Source organism: Schistocerca nitens, chromosome 3 (assembly GCF_023898315.1).
Source record: "Schistocerca nitens isolate TAMUIC-IGC-003100 chromosome 3, iqSchNite1.1, whole genome shotgun sequence".
Lineage (NCBI taxonomy): Eukaryota > Metazoa > Arthropoda > Insecta > Orthoptera > Acrididae > Schistocerca > Schistocerca nitens.
The window spans coordinates 618,569,092-618,587,702 of NC_064616.1; the positions used below are offsets into that span (position 1 = coordinate 618,569,092).

At 43.0% G+C, this 18,611-nt stretch overlaps 1 protein-coding gene across 1 annotated transcript in view; it reads right to left on the reverse strand.

Annotated features, from left to right (window-relative positions):
- Positions 1–9,767, reverse strand: part of LOC126249363 (ras-associated and pleckstrin homology domains-containing protein 1-like) — a 63,867-nt gene extending 54,100 nt beyond the window's left edge. Inside the window, exons 1-2 of the mRNA XM_049951016.1 lie at positions 9,701–9,767; positions 8,751–8,905 (exon numbers count right to left, since the gene is read on the reverse strand). Of these exons, the coding sequence (XP_049806973.1) occupies positions 8,751–8,905; positions 9,701–9,767 (222 nt within the window). The remainder of the gene's footprint in view (positions 1–8,750; positions 8,906–9,700) is intronic.
- Between the last annotated feature and the right edge of the window lie 8,844 nt (positions 9,768–18,611).

An 18,611-nucleotide genomic window follows, 5' to 3' on the forward strand; every position in this document is an offset into this window, starting at 1 on the left:
TTCCCCCGACCACTTCCCTCCAATGCCAAATTGGTGATCCCTTGTTGAATCAGAACGTGTCTTATCAATCGATCCCTTCATCTAGTCAGGTTGTGCCGCAAGTTTCTTTTCTCCCCAATTCTATTCAACACCTCCTAATCAGTTGCGTGATCTGCCCACCCAATCTTCAGCACCTTTCTGTAGCACTACGTTTCAAAAGCTTCTATTCTCCTCTTGTCTAACCTGTTTATCGTCCACGTTTCACTTCCATACATGGCTACACTCTATACAAATACTTTCAAAAAAGACTTCCTAACACTTAAATATATATTCGATATTAAAAAATTTCTCTTCTTCAGAAACGCTTTCCTTTCCATTGCCATTCTGTATTTTATATCCTCTCTATATTGGCCATCATGAGTTATTTTGCTACCCAAATAGCAAAACGCGACTACTACTTTGTCTTATTTCCTAAGTCTATTCTCTCAGCATCACTTGATTTAATTCTACTACATTCTGTTGTCCTTCTTTTGCTTTTTCTGATATTCATCTCATATCGTCCTTTCAATACACTGTCTATTCCATTCAACTGCTCTTCCAAGTCCTTTGCTCTCTGACAGAATTACGGTGTCATCGGCAAACCTCAAGGTTTCTGTTTCTTCTCCCTGCACTTTAATTCCCGCTCCAAACTTTTTTCTTGTCTCCTTTACTGCTTGCTAAATGTACAGATTGAATCACGTTGGCGATAGGCCCTGTCTCACTCCGTTTTTGTCCGTCCCCGATAGTTGAGTGATCAGCGCTGCAGGATGTCAATCCTAAAGGGCCCAGGTTCGATTCCCGGCTGGGTCGGAGATTTTCTCCGCTTAGGGACTGGGTGTTGTGTTGTCCTAATCATCATTATTTCCTCCCCATCGACGCGCAAGTCACCGAAGTGGCGCCAAATAGAAAGACTTGCACCCAGTGAACGGTCTACCCGACGGGAGGCGTTAGTCACACGACATTTATTTTTACTCCGTTCTCAACCACTGTTCTCCTTTCATGCCCCTCGATTCTTATACCTGCCATCTGTAGCCATACAAGTTGTAAATAACCTTTCGTTCCTTGTATTTTACCCCTACTACCTTCAGAATTTCATAGAGAATATTCCAGTCAACATTGTGAAAAAATTTCTCTAAGTCTACAAATGCTATAAACGTAAGTTTGCCTTTCCTTAACCTATCTTCTACGAGAAGTCGTAGGGTCAGTATTGCCATGCATGTTCCTACATTTCTGCGGAATCCAAACTGGTCTTCCCCGAGGTCGGCTTCTACCAGTTTTTTCATTCCTCTATAGAGAATTAGTTTTAATATTTTGCAACGATGACTCATTAAACTGATAGTTCGGTAATATTCACACCTGTCAGCACCTGTTTTCTTTGGGATTGGAATTATTACATCATTCTTGGAGTTTGAGAGTCTGTCTCATATATTTTCCACACCAGATGAAAGGGTTTTGTCATGGCTGGCTCTCCCAAGGCTGTCAGTAGTTCTGACGGAATATTGTCTACTCCCGGAGCCTTGCTTCCACTTAGGTCTTTCAGTGCTCTGTGAAATTGTTCTCACAGTACCATGTCTCCCATCTCACCTTCAGCTACGTCCTCTTTCATTTCTATAACATTGCCTTCCAGTTCGTCTCGCTTGTATAGACTCTCTATGTACTCCTTCCGCTTTCAAGCTTTCCCTTCTTTGCTTATTACTAGTTTTCCATCTGAGCTCTTGAGATTCATATATCTGCTCCTCTTTTCTCCAAGGGCTGCTTTAATTTTAGTGTAGGTGGTATTTATCTTTCCCCTAGTGAAATATTTTTCTAAATCCTTAGATTTGTCCTCCAGCCATTCCTGCTTAGCAATTTTGCACTTCCCATCTATCTCATTTTTTGGACGTTTGTACTCATTTGCTGAATTTTTATATTTTCTCCTTTCATCAGCTGTGTTCAATACCTCCTGTGTTATTCAAGAATTTCTATTAGGTCTTGTCTTTTTGCCCATTTGATCCTCTGCTGCCTTCACTATTTCATCTCTCAAAGGTAATCATTCTTCTTCTACTTTACTCTTTCCCCCTGTTCTAGTCAGACGTTGCCTAATGCTCGTGAAACTCTCAACAACCACTGGTTCTTTCAACTGATCCAGGTCCAATCTCCTTAATTTCTAATTTTGCAATTTCCTTAGTTTTAATCTACAGTTCATAACCAATAAATTGTAGTCAGACTCCACATCTGCTCCTGGAAGTGTCTCACAATTTAAAATCTGATTCCGAAATCTCTGTCTGAGCATTATATTAACAATCTGAAACCTTCCCGTGTTTCCAGGTCTCTACCCTGTGTACAAGCTTCTTTCTTGATTCTATGATATGCACTATCTGATCAAAACTATTCTAAAACTGCCGGCCGGAGTGACCGAGCGGTTCTAGGCGCTTCAGTCTGGAACCGCGTGACCGCTACGGTCGCAGGTTCGAATCCTGCCTCGGGCATAGATGTGTGTGATGTCCTTCGGTTAGTTAGGTTTAAGTAGTTCTAAGTTTTAGTGGACTGATGACCTCAGATGTTAAGTCCCATAGTGCTCAGAGCCATTTGAACCATTTTTATTCTAAAACCTGTTTGTGAAAATTGCTACGGAGTGTGTCCAGCCTTTACCTTTATGACGGCTTGAACTTTGCTAGGATCACTTTCAGTGAGAGGTCTGAATGTTTGTGGAGAAACGGCATCTCATGCCTCCTCAATAGCCGAAACCAGAGAAGACAGTGATGTTGAACGCTACGATCTGCAGCGAAGTTTTCGTTGTAACTCATCCTAAAGACGTTCCATTGTGTTCAGGTAGGGCCTCCGGACAGGCGAGTCCGTTTCAGGAATGTTTATGTCTACAGACCATTTCCTCACAGATGCTGCTTTACGACAGGTTGGATTGCCATGCCCATACAATCATCGCTTCTGAACTGTGTCTCTACTGTACACAATACACAATGCTGCAAACTGTGTTGATCGCGTTTTCTTAAAGGGGATAAAGAGACCCACCCTAACCACGAGAAACCACCCCTCACCGAAACATCACCACATCCGTACTTCAGCGTTGGCGCTACAAATAAAGGCAAGTAACGTTCTCCAGGCGTTCGGAAACCCAAACCCTTCCACTGGATTGCAACAGGATTTATCTCGATTTACGAATGCAGATCGTTGTGGGACAGCAGTGATTCAAAAAATTACCGTCTTGATCGACAAAGACCAGAATGGATAGAGACTTCTTCCAAATTGAATATGCTCATTATGTTTTAATGACACAACTATATTCAAACAATAACAGGAAGAGTTCTGAATGTGAATTTAATTACATTTCTTCATATTATCTTTCCAAGTTCAAACAGTAATAATAGTATTTTGTAAATTGATTTTATTACATTGCACGTCATTGGACACAGATTCAGTAATAAGATTGTGTGTTAAATGATTTGCTGCTTTGCTAACATGTCAAAAGCACAGTGCATGTATCACACCACGCTCCTGTTTCTATGTTATTAACGCGCTCACGTCGGCGCTGAGAACTATGTTTCTCACTACGGGGCGTTGCACGTGTTCATACTTTCCTTCACCTAGATCTCGGTCTCTGTCTCTCTGTTTCTCGCAATGGGACGGTGGCCGTATTCAAATTCTCTAGGCTACTGTTTTAATACATTGACCTTTTATTTCAAAAGTGGCATAGGTCCATTATTTTAAAGCAACGAGACATCACATAAAATAATTTTACACTAAATTAATCACAAATTTTGGTAGATCTCATTTGCGCAGAAAGCTCCCTCTTTGAAAGGTCACACAAAATTATATTCAGAGCTGTTCGTTGTGCCTGGCTGATAGATAATACATACCGTACATTACAATCTTGAACATGGCTGACGTTTAGGAACCGTATTTAAGTTTTAATGAAGGATAAAAACAACCATCCTGTTGCACCATTTTTATTGTACTGAATGCAATAAAATTTGTACAACCGGTTGGCAATTCATCATTATACATTTGTGTATTGCTGGTAGCATAATTTCTAAAGTCGAGCGTGAGCCATTGGTGGTACACAATGGCGAGTATGTGTTAAGTCATGTCAGTTTCAGAAACAATTCAATTTCCTGTTTTTAAATAAGAGGTAGTGAAAGTGGTCTCACATTTCAGTTCTGCTGTTCACCTGGATTAATTACAGTGTTTTTTTTTTTGTTCTGACATATCTTATTAGGTTTCTCTCTTAATAATTCGCTCCTCGCCTAAATTAATTAACCTAGCGACAGTAGTTTTGGAGTCGCAATTCCGGAGGACCACGGTTCAAATCTCCGTCCGGTCTGGCCATCCAACTTTAGGTTTTCCGTGATTTCCCTAAATTGTTTGAAGCAAATCCCGAGATTGTTGCTTTGAAAAAGGGCACGGCCGATTTTCTTCCCCCTCTTTCCATAATCGGAGCTTGTTCTCCGACTCTAATGAACTCGTTGTTGGTGGGACGTTAAATTCTAATATTCCTTGCTTCCTTCTTCCGACAGTAGCTAAACAATAAGCAGAGGTAATTGTCTGCAATACCCTCTTTGTTAATAGTTACGTTATGAAGCAAACATATGCATTTTACAACAACATCAGCAAATGCGTCGATTCCTCCCATGTTTTGTACCGTTTCAGCCTTCGCCTAAACACAACAGAATTGTCGTAACACACAGCTCAGTATTACGTCAGCTGCCAGATAACGACCGCCAGCTGCGTGCAAACTCAAGAGGACGACTCTGGTCCTACGACGTAATATATTGTGTTCGTTGTATGACTGCCCTATTTAGACAAGAGCAAAGGCTCCCCTTTTACCCACTGTCAGTCACTGTCAGACGCAGCAAATCTGCCACACTATTGCTTGGCCTTAAGAGTTTTCTACGTCACTACCTGTTTCCGACTCTGCCGTGTATTTCATAAACAAATATAATAGAACAGCTTCTGAAATATATTAAGCGTGTCTGACACACAGAGTCCTTAAAAATGTTCAATACCGGAGATGGAACAAAAGAACCAACCTTTATGTCTTTGATGTTGTACTGGAATACGTTTCCAGTAAATGAAGGGGACAGACAATCCATTTGCTGTGGGTGGATTCCTATGCGGGCATCCGCTATAATGAGGCAGTTTGACGCATTAGGAAGCGAATTGTATCTATAGACACTGTCACTGATTTTAAATTTCCGTACACAAACTACTTACGTGACATCAAGAGCCACGGAAACATCAATGGCAAGAGATGCGTTTGAAACGTGTCCCAACAAACGAAAGGTAGCTAAATGCGGTGTTACAACCTCGCATTACTACAAGGCCGTGATTTACGAGGACACATTTGGATCGATCAACAATTTTCACCCTTATTCGACTCCGCTTCAAGCATGCTTCTTTTCCTCTCCATCTACGTCATATCAGTTTACGATTGTCCTGCATGTGAGTGTGAGCCGGAAGCTGCTGTAAACCACATCTTGTTTTCGTGTCCCGGATTTGACTGTGGACTTCTTGACGACATTGCTGAGTATGGGGTATCACCATCCATAAATCAGCTTTTCAAAATGGTTCAAATGGCTCTGAGCACTATGGGACTTAACATCTATGGTCATCAGTCCCCTAGAACTTAGAACTACCTAAACCTAACTAACCTAAGGACAGCACACAACACCCAGCCATCACGAGGCAGAGAAAATCCCTGACCCCGCCGGGAATCGAACCCGGGAACCCGGGCGTGGGAAGCGAGAACGCTACCGCACGACCACGAGATGCGGGCAAATCAGCTTTTCTTTTGTTTATCAAAGACATGTTTAAAGTTCAGAGATGGTATGAACTGATAAATCAGAGGTGTGTAATTTACTTATAAATCCATTTCTTAACATTTTATGGAGGACAAAGCTACGAGAGATTGAACTCTTATATCTGTCATATGCATTTATGTATTTATTTCACACAATTAAATATAAAATTTAACCAACTGTTTTAGATGTCTCAACAGAGCACAAGCTCTGGAGGCCAAATGAAGACAAAAATAAAATAAAACAGGACCAGAGAGTGACACAGACACACGACTAGCACTCTTTCCCTCTTAGAGCCTACAACGTAGTCTAAGACGTACGTATTATCACAGAGCTGTTCTGTTGTCTTTCAGGATGCAACAAGAAGGGAAAAAATAACAATTTTTGTCAAAAAGCATGATGCACTTAGACCGCTGGCCCGATATCAGACTCTTGACATATTATTTCACAATTATTTGTGCATGACATTTTCTGTTGGTCCTATTGTACAAATACAGTTAAATTTGAGTACAAAATAACTGAGACTAAAATAAACACTTGCATAAAGATTACTTACTGCTTTTGTAATCAGTTGTACAGGTTAGAAGTTCGTATACTTTATGTTGTAAAAACACAGATTTTGCTTATTACACGAGTAAATAATAACCATGGTTTGCGAATGAAGGCGGGTGTTTTTCCTTTATATTGTACTAATATAAATCAGTCATGCCTCCAACAATTGCCAGTATACATTAAATTAAAAGATATTCTTAGTGCTCAAATGGTATTCGCTCTTTTTTGTTTAGACGTCCAGATCAAGTTACATACACCAGGAGTAGACCTGATATTGCCTAATTAAACTTTTGGCTATCTATATCTGGGTTCAGCCACATCCATGAAACAGCGAACTCTAAATACAGGTGAGCGAAGGCTGGTCCAAACAGTTCTCGACAATTGTTCAACGTTCTGGTATCATTGCCTAATAGAATTAGCAGAAGAAACAAAACATGATTCAGAAAAGAGCTTCTGTGTTACAGAAATGCTCTACAAAGCGCTTTAAAATTCAGTTTGCGGATGTTTCATGACCAGTCAAAAAACATATTACTTCTCCCCTCGAATATCTATGGTAAAATGATAGTTCAGGTCAAGCAGAAGCCTACGGCCCAGTAGGGAATAAAACTGAAAAGAGGGAATGTTACTGGAGTGGTAAGCATCCTATGCCATATAAATGGTGGCGCTTCATTGGGAAAACAGCGCTAGAAATGCTTATCAAAAACTATTTGTTTCATTATGGTTTGTTATCCAGTTCTACATTTAAAAATTACAGCTTTTTCATTTAGTATCTCTCAGTTGTTCGCTGTGAATTTAGATACACTGCGTGGTACAATGGCAATACAGTAGTGTTGCACAGTTGAGAGTTGCGTTAAAAGTTTGTAAGTGGTCCGTACTCGGGAAATTAACAATTCGCTAAGAACAAAAGGGAACTTAGGAAGCTACACAGCATCAATAAGGCAAGCAAATATTTTAGAAAATTGTTGTGAGTAAGCTATATCAATAGTGGAGGCTCTCACTCGGCAGTGAAATGGGTATGGAAGGCAACTGACTGACAGATCAAACATTTGAGCCTAACGTGGGCTGTGGTTTCAAATTTATCTGTCTCGCTTACATTTCAGACTGCCTTAGCGCTCGTACAAAAAGGGACTGTAAAATCATATTTTAAATCCTGAAATTGTAACCTTCGAAAGAAAATCCGCTCCTTTCAGATCTGCAACTGGCTCAAAAAACGGGCATTGCGTAGGTCATTATCTTAAATGGACAATCATCAACAGAAGTTAAAATAACATCCATTGCTTCACAGAGAGTGCAACTCTACTGTTGCTTCACATATTGCACATTAATGAATTAGCATATAGTGTTAGTTGTGATATCAGACTTTTCGTAGATGATGCAATTATCTGCGAGGAAATTCACCTTGATAAACGTTCCAGTGATATAAATTTAGATGCCAACGAATCATTAGCCTGGTGCAAATGGTAACTTAATTTAGATACGGTGTATCTCAACGAAAAATAAATTCGTGGGCTCCTTTGACAAGACGAGTAATGATTCAGAACTAGTCAATACTGCCGCACAAATATTCGAGAATAACAGTTTATAAAGAAATGATGTGGATGTACTTCGTAGACTCAGCTTGTAGGCAAAGTAAATTCCAACCTACGATTCGTTGACAGGATGTTGTAAAACTCAGTTTGGCTACAAAATAGATGACCCATACTTGAATGCTGCTCACATGCATGGAATTCTTACCAGATCGCACCAGCAGGAGAGCGAAAAGAAAGAAGGGCTGTGTGAAATGGTCACAGAATTATTTTACTGGCGATAGAATGTCAGATAAAATTGTAAAATCTTAACTGGTGGAAAGCCGCAGAAAGACGTCAATCTCTTCAAAAATTAGTTAAAAAACTTCAATAATCGTCTTTCTGGGCAAAAACCATGAATGTTCTTTAGCTCCTTCATATCTACCCCTTAGAGTTGGTGCAGATAAAATTAGCCACAGAGGCGTAGAAACAATCATTCTTTCCAATACAACGGGAAGACGTCTTAATATACAGAAGAAGAAAAAAGTATCCCTCGCAACACGCTTTACAGTGATTCACAAAGTTTAGATTTAGACATGTGAACTACTTTTCTCTAAATTCAAGAGTCCCGAATTGAGGAGTATTGTGATATGACCTTTGTTACGGCTTTCGCTGCATCTTTTCGCGAAAGAGCCCAGGGAAAGTGCAAAACACGAAAACCGTGACTGCCGCTATAGCGCAGTTTTAATTGTTACTGCGTAAACAGCGGGTAACGCAGCAGCTGTGTTAAACTTTACGTTCAGCTCATTGTCTGCTTCTTACAAAGAAGTGTCAGTAGAGTATATTTGTTTTTGACGGGAAGGGTGCACCAGAGTTTACAGACCTTGGCGGCCATGGTGCGGTGCGCTGCGAGCTTCGGCGACGGCGGCGGCGGCTGCGGAGCAGACCTCACTGCCGGCTGCGGGACTCCGGCGCGCTTAAGAGAAGCGGCCCCCACCACGCCGGCCGCAGCCACAGCCGCCCAGCTACTCCCGCTGCCTAATGGGCAACGCACGTTGACTCGCTGACGCACTCTTCCCTCTATTGAATACAACCCCGCATCACCACTCTCACAACCGAGATCCACTCATCGTTAACTAATTATATTAAATGTAGAGCGTACGAGGCGTATTGGAAAAGTACGGGCCGTTTGCTTACACATCGCTGGCCATTAAAATCCCATCACCAGTGACGATAGCTAATAACGAAATTTTACTTGTAAACCTGAGATTTTTCTGCGGTGTTTCGCTCACAGACATGGAGACGCCACAACAACTGTGTCGTCCGGCCCTTACAATAGAAGTGTACCTAATTACTCGATTAGACCTAATAATATTGCAAGTCACGGATTCAAGCAGGACGCAAAATTACAAATCTTATGACCTTAATCGAGGGTCGATTTCGTGAATATCTGAAAATTCGGTAAACTTAATATGCAAATTTCAAACAAAATATCAATTTTGTTCGGTATTTTGCACCTGACAATGTCCTGCTGAGACACAGCTCCATCAGATGGTGAAGTCAAAGTAATTTTAATGTCCGCCAATAATACTGTTTAAGAAAGTCACAAAATGGCGAATATCGTTAAAGAAAGTAGCTGTTTCGTTTTACTTGGCGTTGCAGACGCGCTACTGCGGAATAAGACCTTTTCTTCGCGGAGGTGCCCGACTGGCGGCACCGCAGAATAACTAACCTAAGCGCCAGAGAGCTTCCCTGTCCCACTCCGGCTAAAATGTCGCAGGAATGGTCAGCACAGTCTGCATAGTAAATCTGGCTGCAAGAACTGCTTTTTACCTGTGTTCGCAGTCACCGTGTGTCCACTGAGGGAATAAAACCACAGAGACTCGCTCCCTGGGCACATTCTGATCGAGGTTTTGGGCTGTGCCGTTTGGTTGTTAAATCCCTAGAAAGAATTACTCGTAATGTGGAAGTTGCCACCATCTTTCCTTAACATGTACTGCCCTCCGTTACTTTGGATTCAGTTATGTGTAGAACCACATCGGTAAGAAACAGGCTGCACCACGGCAGTACGCATACACCTACCGCGACCATCGCAACTATGCGAGGACACAGTTTTCTCTGAGCGCTGACTGCACACCACTTACCTATGCTGCTCGGGTAAGAGTTGACATACTTTGATTTCGTATCTCTTATGGTCAACAATAATTCCCTTATTCCTAGCAAGATGGTTTTCCACATTTTATTAGTTAGGACTTTTATTCCTTGTTTGATAATTTTTCTGTTGTATCTTCTGGTTTCCTTGGAAGACCGGCAATAAGACGAATTTGGCCGAGCGGTTCTACAGCTACAGTCGCAGGTTCGAATCCTGCCTCGGGCATTGATGTGTGTGATGTCCTTAGGTTAGTTAGGTTTAAGTAGTTCTAAGTTCTAGGGGACTGATGACCTCAGCAGTTAAGTCCCATAGTGCTCAGAGCCATTTGAACCATAAGACGAATTATCCGAAATTGTGGAATGGTATAGTCCCATTATGTGATAGCTACTTCGCGTTTTCCTGTGTTTAATTGGTCCAAATATAAAGTTACTTTTCAGCCTTTCCGTTATGTTTTTATGGTCTTCCCCCTATGCCTTATTCATGTACGTAGGTGAAACAAAAGTTAGCTTTTATCTGGGGACAGGGAAGCAGTCATCATCATATGATTTGATTGTCTCACTGGAGGCATTTTAATGAGACATTACGCTTTGTTTAACTCTCCATTGCATGATTTACACAAAAGATCCATATCGACACGCACTCATTGTGCGTATATGGTATAGTAGGGAGAAATTATGATGAAATTTGTAAAACGTGTGGACAAAAATATGGACACACAAAAAACACAACACATCACCACTCGTCTCGAAATGGATAAATACATGTCCTGTATGGTTTTCAAAGGAATCTTACACCTTTCTTCCTACAGAATAGTGGCAAGTTCAGGTAGCGATAATCAAGGCGAATACTGACATCTTGGGTTGTCGGGTGTTCTGCCGGATATCAGCGTCGTACTTGCACGATATTTCGGTCACGTAGCTCGTAACCTTCATCAGGTGCGACCTGAGACTGCTCCTCGAGTGGACCTGGTCCAGTATTTATGCCTATGGCCTTCCCCCTCCACCAACGGCTGCAGGCGCTTCCTCTGTGGTCCGCGCCCATTCCCTGCGACCTGCTGGAGCGTTGCTGCTCCGTTTTTCGTCCGCTGCGGTTCTAGGTGTTCCCTCTGCGGTCCGCGCCCACCAACCCCCGCTGCATGAACTTTGTCAGAGAGTTCGTCAACAGTAGTGGCTGGAGAGTGAAGGCGTTCCAGTCTCCCAGTAACACGAGAACAGATGTTTCCAATGGGGGACTACTCAACAGAGCAACAGTCGAATACTCTCTGTTTCGAAGTAGGAGAGGAAAGTTTGGACATGTGATCATGAGTTAGCTTGTTGAAAAATAACGTCTCAGAGACCTCGATGACAGGGCGCAGCCACCGGTCTTAACACGTCAGAAATGCAGCGGCTGCTGTTCAAAAAATCAGTATTATTGTGCACCTAATGACCTACATTCCATCACCTCAGGTGCTGGGTCCGTAAGATGGGGATGAATGAAAGCTGGCGAAGGTTCATTCTCCTCGGAGCCTCCACACATGGTTACGTCCAGCACGATCCTGTACGCAGAACAGGAAGTCTTATCAAAGACGACGTGGTGCCATATCTGCACACAATGTAATTGTTGGGCACAGCACTATAGGCATCCACACGGACAGTGGGTCGATGTCTGGAAGACTACAGACTGTTAGCTAGGCGACTATTGTTGGGTCTTTCACTGACGAGGCAGCAGAAAGTGTGCATCCACTTACAATTTACAAGTCTATATCTTTTGTAAGGAACTATTCAGTCGGATTCACTTACCCAGGGGCGTGTAGGACGCTTATCACGTTAATACACTGTAAGAAAAGAAAAACGCACCGCGACTGAATAATCCGAATGGGACGGAAATCGGTAGATTTGATGTACATGTATAGACATACAAATGATTACCATTTCGGAAAAATTCGATGATGTATTCAAGAGAAAGAACTTCACAAATTGAGCAAGTCATAGACAGTTGATCCACCTCTGGCCCTTTTGTGAGTAGTTATTCGGCATGGCATTAATTGGCAGAGTTGTTGGATATCCTCCTGAGGAATATCGTGCTATATTCTGGACAACTGGCGGATTAGACCGTCAAAATCCAGAACTGTTTCCAGGGTCCTGCCCATAATGCTCCACACGTTCACCATTGAGAAGAGATCCGGTGACCTTCCTGGCCAAATTAGGGCTTGCCAAGCATGAAAACGAGCAGTCGAAACGCTCGCCGTGTGTAGACGGGCATTATCTTGCTGCAGTGTAAGCTTAGGATGGCTTTTCATGAAGGGCAACAAGACGGGGCGTAGAATATCGTCGATGTACCACTGTGCTGTAAGAGTGCTGCAAATGACAATCAAAGAGGTCCTGGTATGAAAAGAAATGGCACCCCCAGATCATTATTAATGGTAGATACTCTGTGGCTACTTACACTGTAGGCTAGTATTCCATCGTCTGATGATGTACCTCGGAGCTATGTAACTACTTAACGTTCATTATTGTGAAATAATGTATTTTGTTGATTCTTGTAAAAGTCATTTTAACCCAACCGCAATTTTTTGTCTCTTGTTACTTTTAGAGATCTGAAGATGGTTGCTAGGCAACTGAAAATAATAATTAATTGCGAAGTAATGTGTTATTGCGATAAAGACGATTGAAAAATTCTATATAAAATTTTTTTAAAGCTATAGACATGCATCAGAACGCATATCTCCGTCACCTGATGACGTCAGGTCTTATTAAAAACAAAGTCTCGTAATTAGAGGGAAAACAGAAACAAGATACGCAAGAAACACTGTCTACGAACCACAAAAATCGGCACACATATAAAATATTTATTGGTTTGTTGCACGATGTAACGTTACCAATATGTAGGCGTGTTATTCGCCCACCTACAGTTGGTATTGAGGAGAGCTGAATTTGCTTGGTTGGATGAGTGCGAGTCGGCGGGATGAGGGCGTCATGCGGCCGCTCTGGGCGAGCTCAGGTGCAGAGACAAGGTGCGCGTCGCCGGAAATGGACATCATATTCTCCACGTTTACACAGCTAATGATCACAGCATCAGTTTCACATATTTCGTCATATTTATGTTTTTAGTTAATCAACATTTTACTATTGTGTCAGTAACTTTATTTAAATGTTAATGGCAAGTGCTGTTAAAGAACACTGCTGATTTAAAAGTGGTCAGCCGCATGTGTTAATGGACAACACCATTCAAAAAGAGACCCAAAAGACGCTTCTGTCAAGAAGGCATAACTAATTGTATGAACAAATTTTAATGACAATTCGTTGTCATTTAACGTGAACACACTTGCACAAGAATGCTGACTTATTTATTTATGAATCATCTATTACATATATTTGGCAACGGCCTTGCCGCAGTGGATACGCCGGTTCCTGTGAATCACCGAAGTTAAGCGCTGTCGGGCGTGGCCGGCACTTGGATTGGTGACCATCCAGGCCGCTATGCGCTGTTGCCATTTTTCGGGGTGCACTCAGCCTCGTGATGCCAAATGAGGAGCTACTCGACCGAATAGTAGCGGCTTCGGTCAAGAATACCATCATAACGACCGGGAGAGCGGTGTGCTGACCACACGCCCCTCCTATCCGCATCCACATATGAGGATGAGACGGCGGTCGGATTGTCCCGATGGGCCACTTGTGGCCTGAAGACGGAGTGCTATTACTTATATTTAATGTAAATGATCTGGGTGTAGCCAAATGTTTATGATATTTCTTTATTTAAATATTGTTGTAATACATAAATTTAGTCTGGGAAGAGTTCATGTTGAGTCAAATGATGTCTGTGGAGTGTAAGAACGATGTGTTTTTGGTGGTGACGGCCTTCAGCCGATGGAAAAGCAGACATTAGTGGATCACTACGAGAGTGAAGTGGAGGCTGCGACTTTGCGGGTGAAGAGCACAAGGGAGCGATTATGGTACTTTATGTCGAGTTCTTGAAGAAGGAAGACCTGCCTGAGGTAGCATGCGTGATTCAATTGTATGAGTGATTGATTCTGGGGTGTGAATGGCCGCTACCATACTTTAACTTCTCAAGGGACTTTATAGTTCGTGAGGTCTGAATATGCTCCAGTGTAGGACTCAACTTTTTCTGCTTGTGTTATGGAAATAAGGACAGACAGAGTATTAGTTATTATTCTTTGTATCACGTATGTTAATTAGTGAATCATCATGTTGAACTCTCATTTGTTTTGAGCTGGTGAATATTTCGTGTACTGTGATTACAAAATGGCCTTAGTTCTCGTGTATCTTTGATCAAAATTTAGTTTGGGGATTTTGCTGCCATCATCACAACGCTCTCAAAGCAACTTTACACCATTTTATGAGGGTATTTTCTGCCTGTATTTTAACTGTATGACATAGGACCACTTCCCATTTATCTGAGATGTCGTTCCTTGAATAAACATTATTCCACACAATTCTGTGTCGTCTACATCAATTAAAGATGTTAGAATAGAACCCTTGTTATTAAATTATTCATTTAACTTTTATTTTCTGTTTCTGTGAACTGTATTAACTCGCAATTATAGCCGGTGCATAGACTATTTTACTGAAGGATCACAGCTACAGGTTATTATTTGTAGCGAATTAGCTGTGGGACATGAAATCAGATGTGCGCGACTCGACGCTATAACTACATTGAGTTATTCTTCTTAAATAGAACTGTGCATAGCACAAGTACCTAAGATACGAGTAATAGCAGGTGAAAAGGAAACTAGTTTGCTCATATGGTATGCTGCTTGGAAGAGCAATTACACAAAAGTAGGAACTGTTGCGAACAGTCACAATAAAGGCTCTCCAAACACACCGTGTGTCATTCCGGGCCACATCATAAAGGAATGCTTTTCGGCTGCAACGAAAACAGTACCAACCATCCCACATAAACTCGCTATCAAGAATCTGAATAAATACGAAAAAAAGCCGAGATCCATAAGGAAGAGATAATTGAGTGGACTGCATTGATATTACACCTGACACTTACCGACCTGGAACACTGAGTCAATAATGATTTCTGAAAATGAGGTATCATGGTTAGCTGATGTATTTGGCAGACAAGTCGTGACATTAAGGAGCACTGATTCTTGTATGTCTTCTGACAACACCGAGCAATAACGTGTAAATCTAATTCTGAAGAAATAGGCGGATATTCTTTTAGATGTTACGGTAAACATCACAGATTTTTACACAATCTTTACATGAATTAATATTATATTGACTTCCTTAATATCTAAACATCTGTAGTAGTAACCAACAGTAAAATGGAGCTTAACAGCTGATTTGCTATGCAGTATTCTGGTATGCACAATAGTGCAGCTTGAGACATAGTGAATAAATTGATGTTTGGAAACATCAGTGATTTAACAATGGATTAGTAATATGATTATTGACAGTGCCACGATGCAGATCCCCATAACACCACCGTCACTGTCTATGATTCTCTCCGTATCATCATCAGTGTATGGATATCGACGCCAGACATTGGCGCAATGTCACGCATCTGACCCATTTACCAGGACAGCAATATTTTGCTGAGCAAACCAATAAATGCAAATAGCGGGAGTCTGTGACGTTTTTCTGGTCAATAAACCCAATTTTTTGAAGTAATTATAATGAAAGAGTAAATAAACATTACGTTAGGCATTTTGTTAAAATACTGCAATAACTGATGTGTAAGAATGCAGCAACGGCCATTTCAACAAAAATAGGTGCAATTTTTGGCACATGCAGTAAGGTCTTCGTCTTACACTGAAGAGCCAAGGAACTGGTACACCCGACTAATGTCGTGTAGGGCTGCCGAGAGCACGAGAAGTGCCGCAACACGACGTGGCATGGACTCGACTAATATCTGAAGTAGTGCTGGAGGAAATTGACACCATGAATCCTGCGGGCCTGTCCATAAATCCGTAAGAGTTCGGGGGGGTGAAGCTTTTGCTGCACAGCACGTTGCGAGGCTTCCCAGATATTCTCAATAGTGTTCATGTCTGGGGAGTTTGGCGGCCAGCGGGAGTGTTTAAACTCAGAAGTGTGTTCCTGTAGCCACTCTTTAGAAATTATGGACGTGTGGGGTGTCGCATTGTCCTGTTGGAATTGCCCAAGTCCGTCGGAATGCACAAGAGGCAAAGATGGATGCACGTGATTGGACAGGATGCTTACGTACGTGTCATCTGTCAGAGTCGTATGTAGACATATCGGGCGTCCCATATCACTCCAATGACACACGCCCCACACCATTACAGAGCTTCCACCAGCTTCAACAGTTCCCTGCTGACATGCAGGGCCCATGGATTCCTGGTATTCACGGTACACTCGTCAAATGGTCGTTCGGGAAAATCCCCACTTCATCGCTACCTCGGAGATGCTGTGTCCCATCGCTCGTGCCCCGACTTTAACACCACGTTCAAACACACTTAAATCTTGATAACCTGCCATTGTAGCAGCAGTAAATGATTTAACAATTGCGCCAGACACTTGTTGTGTTATGTAGGGGTTGCCGACCGCAGCACCATATACTGCCTACTTACATATCTCTGTATTTGAATACGCACGCCTATACCAGTTTCTTTTGTGCTTCAGTGTAGTATACAAATGAAAGTCATGTATTCGTCAAAGGTCAGTCAACAGTATACGTTTCACCTTCTTATTTGCATGTGTCAACGGAGACAAGTGGGACTCAGATCTGGTCTAGGTCACATCTCCCTGGACCTGATTAGCTTATATCTACATCCACATGGATACTTTCAAATCACATTTAAGTACCTAGCAGAGGGTTCACCGAAACCTGGTTACTTATTTACCTCAGTCTCATATCAAGTAGAAAAAAATGAAAAATGTCTACATATTAAAACATAGTTTATTTACATCTTCTTAAAACTATAAGTACAGTATACAAATTACAAACTAAAATCACATACAAATTCAGGGAGTAGTAGGATTATGATGGTACAGGCCAGCTTTTGATATCAAATTGAAATGCAAAAGCCGGCCGAGATGGCCGAGCGGTTCTAGGCGCTACAGTCTGGAACCGCGCGACCTTTACGGTCGCAGGTTCCAATCCTGCCTCCGGCATGGATGTGTGTGATGTCCTTAGGTTAGTTAGGTTTAAGTAGTTCTAAGTTCTAGGGGACTGACGACCTCTGAAGTTAAGTCCCATAGTGCTCAGAGCCATTTTTGAAATGCAAATTAATGATATAGGCTCTATTGTTCCTGATCTACACTCCTGGAAATTGAAATAAGAACACCGTGAATTCATTGTCCCAGGAAGGGGAAACTTTATTGACACATTCCTGAGGTCAGATACATCACATGATCACACTGACAGAACCACAGGCACATAGACACAGGCAACAGAGCATGCACAATGTCGGCACTAGTACAGTGTATATCCACCTTTCGCAGCAATGCAGGCTGCTATTCTCCCATGGAGACGATCGTAGAGATGCTGGATGTAGTCCTGTGGAACGGCTTGCCATGCCATTTCCACCTGGCGCCTCAGTTGGACCAGCGTTCGTGCTGGACGTGCAGACCGCGTGAGACGACGCTTCATCCAGTCCCAAACATGCTCAATGGGGGACAGATCCGGAGGTCTTACTGGCCAGGGTAGTTGACTTACACCTTCTAGAGCACGTTGGGTGGCACGGGATACATGCGGACGTGCATTGTCCTGTTGGAACAGCACGTTCCCTTGCCGGTCTAGGAATGGTAGAACGATGGGTTCGATGACGGTTTGGATGTACCGTGCACTATTCAGTGTCCCCTCGACGATCACCAGTGGTGTACGGCCAGTGTAGGAGATCGCTCCCCACACCATGATGCCGGGTGTTGGCCCTGTGTGCCTCGGTCGTATGCAGTCCTGATTGTGGCGCTCACCTGCACGGCGCCAAACACGCATACGACCATCATTGGCACCAAGGCAGAAGCGACTCTCATCGCTGAAAACGACACGTCTCCATTCGTCCCTCCATTCACGCCTGTCGCGACACCACTGGAGGCGGGCTGCACGATGTTGGGGCGTGAGCGGAAGACGGCCTAACGGTGTGCGGGACCGTAGCCCAGCTTCATGGAGACGGTTGCGAATGGTCCTCGCCGATACCCCAGGAGCAACAGTGTCCCTAATTTGCTGGGAAGTGGCGGTGCAGTCCCCTACGGCACTGCGTAGGATCCTACGGTCTTGGCGTGCATCCGTGCGTCGCTGCGGTCCGGTCCCAGGTCGACGGGCACGTGCACCTTCCGCCGACCACTGGCGACAACATCGATGTACTGTGGAGACCTCACGCCCCACGTGTTGAGCAATTCGGCGGTACGTCCACCCGGCCTCCCGCATGCCCACTATACGCCCTCGCTCAAAGTCCGTCAACTGCACATACGGTTCACGTCCACACTGTCGCGGCATGCTACCAGTGTTAAAGACTGCGATGGAGCTCCGTATGCCACGGCAAACTGGCTGACACTGACGGCGGCGGTGCACAAATGCTGCGCAGCTAGCGCCATTCGACGGCCAACACCGCGGTTCCTGGTGTGTCCGCTGTGCCGTGCGTGTGATCATTGCTTGTACAGCCCTCTCGCAGTGTCCGGAGCAAGT